Source organism: Capsicum annuum, chromosome 12 (assembly GCF_002878395.1).
Source record: "Capsicum annuum cultivar UCD-10X-F1 chromosome 12, UCD10Xv1.1, whole genome shotgun sequence".
Taxonomy (NCBI): domain Eukaryota; kingdom Viridiplantae; phylum Streptophyta; class Magnoliopsida; order Solanales; family Solanaceae; genus Capsicum; species Capsicum annuum.
Genome location: NC_061122.1, coordinates 229,027,034 through 229,034,362, shown reverse-complemented (window position 1 = coordinate 229,034,362; position 7,329 = coordinate 229,027,034). Strand labels below are relative to the sequence as shown.

At 35.4% G+C, this 7,329-nt stretch overlaps 1 protein-coding gene across 1 annotated transcript in view; it reads left to right on the top strand.

Annotated features, from left to right (window-relative positions):
- Window positions 1-7,045: 7,045 nt before the first annotated feature.
- The window catches only part of LOC107849641 (chalcone synthase-like), an 11,748-nt gene continuing 11,464 nt past the window's right edge, over window positions 7,046-7,329 (top strand). The window contains exon 1 of the mRNA XM_047401752.1: window positions 7,046-7,150. Within this exon, the coding sequence (XP_047257708.1) occupies window positions 7,046-7,150 (105 nt within the window). The remainder of the gene's footprint in view (window positions 7,151-7,329) is intronic.

The following is a 7,329-nucleotide window of genomic DNA, read 5'->3' as shown; positions in this document are numbered from 1 at the left end:
TCCACGAGGAGAAAAAGATCAAAATCGTCGATGAGAGGTACGTTGAAGTCATAAACATTGATATTTCCCTCCTCGAGTAGTATCTTAACAGCCTGATAATGCATGTCATTCACGCTAATGACTGCAAGAATCCTTTTTACCTCGGTCCAGCTTTTGTTGTGTGGATTTGGCCTCTCCCCTCCAACATATTTTATCATTTCTTCTTTATCCAAGACCAACGTAGGAACTAGGAAATCAAGTCCCACGCCAAGGGCTAACGCCTCCCCATTGAGTTGATCATATATATCCTTGAGCTTCTTGCAGAATTCGAGGTCCATTATCCTATCGGCAGCGTCATAAGCTTTCCGGCACGTTAATTGTTTTTTCCTCATAAGGCAGAGAATTATGTCAACATGCTGTGAGATAAGAAGTAAATTTTTAAATAGGTTAGTAATTGTAAAGATGAAATGGATGGTCCATCTGTTGCATAGGGTTCTTTGAATCAATAATCCAATGCAACTTAGGCAACAGATGGATAATAAGTTACAACAGAACCACAACCAGTTGCACTAGTATACCCAGCTGTTGCAACAGATGTGAAATCTATTGTGTAGCTTCTTCTTCATTGGATAGATTAGAAGGTCTAGGTTAGGAAAAGTAAACTTGTCTTTTCCTCGTATGGCATACGCATATCAGTCATAGTCTAGAAGTCTTGGGGGAAAAGGGAGGCCTGGGGTAATCTGGTACGCCTGGCTCGGCATTCTTGGCCTGTCGTAGATCCCTCTTCTCTTCGGTGCCAAGTTTTGCGTATATGTCCACCTTCTTGATTGGACCCTGAACTTTAACAACTTTTGGAGAGGGAGGAATTGCAATATCTTTTGATTTCCGATCGGAGAGTACGCCTCTAGTTGCTCTTTTCTTTCTCCTAACCAACATTGTAGGAGTATGTGGCTCCCTCACCTTCTTGGATAGTATGACACACCTCTTGGATTTGAATTCCTTGATAGATTTAGAGATAGCCCCTAATTTTTCAAAGAGTTTATCTTGTCTGTCCTTGCACTCTTTGCATTCGCAACGAGAACACGAGGGTGAAAAGGGGAGAGAGAGACCTCTGTAAGGGTGAAAAAGGGTGTTTTCAAACATATTTATTCTTTATTGAGCATCAACATGCTCATCAACATGATTGGTAGAAGCATCAGCATGCCTACCATTAACACCAACAACTCCACCAGAAGAAACACCAGGATCTGCCTTAGTAAAAGGTTGGTCATGAAGAGCCTCAACATTAGGCTGACCTTGCCTAACTGTTCTTCTTATGGCTGTTGCTCCTTCCAATTCTTTATTTATTAACTCCACCGTTGGGTCTGCTATAGTATCAACATGGCCTAGAGTAATATAAGAAGTCATCATCGACTCTTTCTCAGTAGGCACGATCCATGGATGCACAACCGATAAAAAAGAAAAAAAAAGACAGATGCATTTAAATCATATAATATAATAATTTTCATAGTTGGGCTACATTTTGAAAAAAAGACCCATCTATTTTTTCCTTGCATTTTCTTGCCCCCTCCTTCGGATCTTTATCATCCCCTACGTACTTAATCCTGCGCTTGAGAGGACCATATACCATCATCTTAGGGAAATGGATATAGGCAGAGGGGTCCTCAGGCAGCTCAAGAAAGCGTCCAAATCAACTCTTCTTAAAAAGTCCGCCTATGTTTTCGTTCTTCATAATTTTCATAAAATGTTCAAAATTTTTCCCCATCTAACATTTAAGTACAATTTGACTAGTTAGTTGTTTTGCTTCTAGGTTATTTATCGGCATCGCAACTTGAAACCTGTCAATAATAAAAGTTTTGATAGGATCATGCTGGGATGTCGATATTAATTCACGCTCCATTGGTGATTCATTATCATCATGTTGATGATCATCCTTTTTTTCTTTATCACTCTCCAATTCCTCCTCTTTCTCACTTTTATTTTCTTCATCACTATCTACAGACCCTTGTCCATCTCCCTCAATGCTGTTTTCATATCTCTCCTCAACTTTACTTTTCCCTGACTGAGATTGTTCAGGAAGCTCCTCCGAATTCCTCTATAATGTAGCCTTTTTTTTAGGTGGTCAGACGTTTATCCACTTTCACTTTCTTTTCTTTTGGGAGACATGTTTTACCTATAAACAAAGAAAAACAAAAATTACATTACAATTTATGTATGCATAAATTTTAAAAATACATTACAAACACCACAAATACCGACACACCAACAGCCACCACCACAACCACCACCAACCAATGCCAACAAACAAACACCACGAATAATGATACCACCGACAGCCACCACAACACCACCAACCAATGCCACCACCAACCAATGCCACCACAAGTGCCATCACGACGACCACAAGCACCACCACCACCAACAACAATAACAACACCACCATCCAACAATACCACGACAATCAACGGAACACTGTGATGGAAATTAGGGATTTCTCGAGTTCTTCCTATGATTTTACCAGCAAAACTCAAAATTGTAAATCCATTCTCGAAGATAATATAACTAAAAGTTGTATTTTCATTATTAACTTAAAAGCCCTTATTTTTTAGAAAAAAATAACAAATATATAGCTCTTCTCGAACTCTGTTGCCTACGAAGACAAAGAAAACGACTGATACAAGTAAGAATGAAGTCGAAAATAACACCTATGTTGTCAAAAATGAGAAGAAAAATGATCTGTTGTGGAGGGTTGAGCAAATTCGTTGAGTAGTTTTGTCTGTACTGTATTGTTGAGTGAGAATGAGAGAGAAAGAGCGAGACGTCGAGATTTGAAATAATGAAATATTTTGTATGGGTTGATTTATATTTTGGAAAAGAATGACAATTTTTGAAAATGTTAATTTGGTCCGAATCGGTCTTAATTATTTTTAAAATCATAAAATATATGCGTAATTTTTAACCCTCTCGCCATGCAATTTCCAAAAAGGTAATTCAATTGAAATTGTACAAAAACAATTGAAGTTGTAGTTGACCGAGTACTCTAGTTGACCCTATGAAAACTCACCTCTGGTCCTAGATTAATCAATTTAGGTACTATTAGTCTAACATATGAACTTAATTAAAATTATAAAAAACAAATATTCAACATATTGCATCAGATTTCTCATCTGTTGTAAATTATCAATCAGATTAGGTAACAACAGATCACAAATCTGTTGTAAATTATCAAATATATTAAGTCATCTGTTGCGAAAGATTACCCATCTTTTGTACGTTACCAAATGGATTGTCATATGTCGCAGCAGATTATCCATATGTTGTATATTACCAAATAGGCACTACCATCTGTTATGGCTGACCCTATGAGAACTCACCCTTAGTCCTAGATTAATCGATAGTTGGCCCTATGAGAACTCACCCCTAGTCCCAGATTATTCAATTAAGGTATTAGTACCCTAGTCCTAGATTAATCAATTAAGGTATTAGTCTAACATATGAGGTATTAAAAATCGGTTCGGCTCAGAGTTATCGATCGATGACTCTGGTCAGGAGGAACGTAGTACCGTCTCATCATGCAATTACCAAAAGACTCAATTGAAGTTCTAGTTGACCCTAAGAGAACTCACCCCTAGTCCTAGATTATTCAATTAAGGTATTAGTCTAACATATGAGGTAGTAAGAATCGATTTGGCTCAGAGTGATCAATCGACAATTCTGGTTGGGAGGAACACAGTACCGTCTTATCATACAATTGTCAAAAGACTCAATTGAAGTTTTAGTTGACCCTATGAGAACTCACATTCAATTAAGGTATTAGTCTAACATATGAACTCAATTGAATTATATATAAATAAATGTTCAACCTGTTGCAACAGATGTCTTTTTTGTTGGATCAAATCAAATAGATTATGTAATCTGTTGCAACATATTATGCATCTGTTGTAAAATATCAAATAGATTACGTCATTTGTTGCAACAGATGACGAATCTATTGTAAACTATCAAACAAATTAAATCATCTATTGCGATAGATTACCCATATGTTGTAAATTATCAAATGGATTAAGTCAATATCACAATAGATTACCCATCTATTGTAAATTATCAAATAGGCACTGTCATCTATTGTAGTTGATATTATGAGAACTCACCCCTTGTACTAGATTAATCAGTTAAGGTATTAGTTGAATATGTGATGTAGTAAGAATTGGTTCGGCTTAGAGTGATCGATCGATGACTCTTGTCGGGAGGAACACAGTACCGTCTCATCATGCAATTGCCAAAAGACTCAATTGAAGTTGTAGTTGACCCTATGAGAACTCATCCCTAGTCCCAAATTATTAAATTAAGGTATTAGTTGAATATATAAGGTAGTAAGAATTGGTTCAGCTCAGAGTCATTGATCGATGACTCTTGTCGGGAGGAACGTAGTACCGTCTCATCATGCAATTGCTAAAAGACTCAAATGAAGTTGTAGTTGACCCTTTGAGCTCATTCATTCATCCCTAGTTCCTCCTAGATTGATGTAGTTACTATTATTAATCTTAACATTAAGTTAATAAGAACTCATTTTAACTCAGAGTGATCGATCGACGACTCAGGTCAGGATGAACGCAATACTAACACCATGCAAATGCAACGACTCAATTAGATTTGTAGTTGACCTTGTGATTCATTTATCCATCCCTCATTCCACCTAGATTGATGTAGGTACTATTATTAATCTCAACATTAAGTTGATGAGGAACTCATTCGTTTATCCCTAGTTCCACCTAAATCAATTGCAATGAAATCTGTTGCAACAAATGACTGAGCTGTTGGAGAATTTCAAACAGATAACAATATCTGTTGCAATTGATGACATATCTGATTTAATTATCAAATAGACATTTGCATATGTTATGATGGATGGCTGAGCTGTTGGAAATTTTCAAATAAATATTGATATCTGTTGTAACAGATGACATTTCTGATTTAGTTATCAAATGGACATTTCTATTTGTTGTCACAGATGACTAGGCTGTTGGAATTTTTCAAATAGATATTTATATCTGTTGCAACAGACGACATATCTGTTTGAAAATCTTTTTTTGTTTTAATTTTAAAGCAAGCTTCTGTCCGAGTAGATAAAATAGTAGTACTACTAAAGGTGGTAAAAAATGTTTCTTGGATAACTCAAAAATCTCATTGAGTAGTCTTGTCCTATCTTTTCAATGTCACCCATTTTCTTCCTCGTGCCCTCAAATTATTAGTGAATATCAATTAATGAATATTGAAACCCCCAATACTTCTTCCGTTTCATATTATATTACAGTTGACCCCTATTGACTTGGCACACCCATTTAGAAAATATTAATAAGATTATACTTTGAAAATACAAATTTGAATAAATACACTTTGTTTAGTCATTTAATATTAAGGGTAGTACATCTAGAAATTAGAATTATCTCATCTCTCCTTCAGTCCTAACTTTATTTTATTCGTCTCTCATCTTTTTTCTTTCTATCCTCTTTAGGGTTATCACAACCTTTTTTTCTCTCCTCTTTCTCATAAATTTTCGTTCAGATCTAAATCGATCCATATCCATATCTTAGATTCCTCGACTGAAATTGCTGTTTTGACCCCCTTTTAACATTAAGGTATGATTCACTATTGCTTTTTCATTCTCATCTTCTTCGTGCAAGTTATTTATATCCTTTTTATTTAATTACCATTTTTCCATATCATATTTATTTAAAAAAATTGAAGAAACTTTTAATTATTGAATAAACAAACTGAGAGTTTTTATTACAAGATGCGAAAAAAAGTCATCTGTTCGGAGAAGTTTAAAAATCTTGTTGGCAGTATCATTTTTTTATGTATTTTGTTTGTTTCTTTATTGTTGATGATGTTATTGATGTTGTTAGTGGGGTTGGATTTGTTGAAACTTGTGGTGTGGTGTTGTTGACAGTGACGGATCCAATTTTTTTAGATGGTGGGTGCTTCTTAGCTTAAAAATAGTAGAGTCCAAACAATCAACACAAGGAGTAAGGGAGAAAAAAATAAAAGAAAGTTTAAAGTGAATAAGGAGAGAAGAGATGGTTACCAAAATTTAAAAAATATGTGTTGAGTGGGAATTGAACTCAAGACCAAAAGAAATAAATAGCCTTAAGCACCCATAAACAACAACTAGGCTAACCAAACAACTCTTACTATGGGTGCTCACTGATTAGATTATATACGTTTTATCTTAATTTCCATATACATATATAAAGTTTGATATGAGTTCAGTCTGTGCTTGTGCACTCGAAGGACTCCATGTGGGTCCGTCCCTGGTTGTTGATGGTGTTGGAACATAGGATGCATGCTTCTTTGTTGTTGATGATGTTGTTGGAACAAATGTTGTTGTTTTCTTTGTTGTTGATATTTTTTATTTGCTGTTTGTAGTTTATGCTGTTGTTGATATTGCAACAGACGGAGCAACTGTTGGAACAAATCAAACCACCAGTAAGGCTGCTATGTATTCCAACAGACTCTTTATCTGTTGCTTCAGACTCCACATCTGACGCAACAGACTCCACAACTAATTAATAGACTCTACATCTGTTGCAATAGAATGATAATTTTCTCTCTGTGACATAAATTTTTCCTTCTTCTTTTTAGATATAAAAGGAACTGAAAGTTGATCAACTTTTGCCTAACCATCACAAGAGGCTGCAGTAAAGATAGGTTCGGAAGAATAAGCTGCATGCAGATGGAACCACTTCATATGTGGGAGGTATGTATTACTGATAATGTTATCGTGGAAACACACACAAAGTATACTAATTTTGTGAATGCTATTTTTACTGATTAGTCATAGATCATTCAAATAATATATCTGCAATTTTACAGTTAAGTTTGGTAGGTCCAAACTGATAAGGCTGAGGGACCATGAATATGGTTCTGATACCTTGTTAATATTTAATGTCGGATGTTGCTCATGTGTATTTGTCATGACTTCAATAGAATTTCGTTGTGGCAAGCATTTCTGGCGACGATGTAGATTTTTGCATGACGGATATGTTGTCCTCTATATGGTAGAAAAATGATCAATCTTGCCCCTCTTTACTTATCTTGTGTATGTAAATGTGAAGAGTGCAAGGAAAAACATGATGATGTGATTAATACTGTTAATGCATTAACCACTGATGTAAAGGAATTGATATCTAACAGTAGTGTCATTCGATCAAAGAGGATTTCAGTTTCATTCACTCCATTAAAGATTAAGGCTAAGAGGAGAAAGAAAGCAATTTCCAAGGCATTATCAAGTATCCCAAAAAAGAAGGAGGGAATAGAAAGAAAAACTGAATGCTAGATTTAGTTCATCTT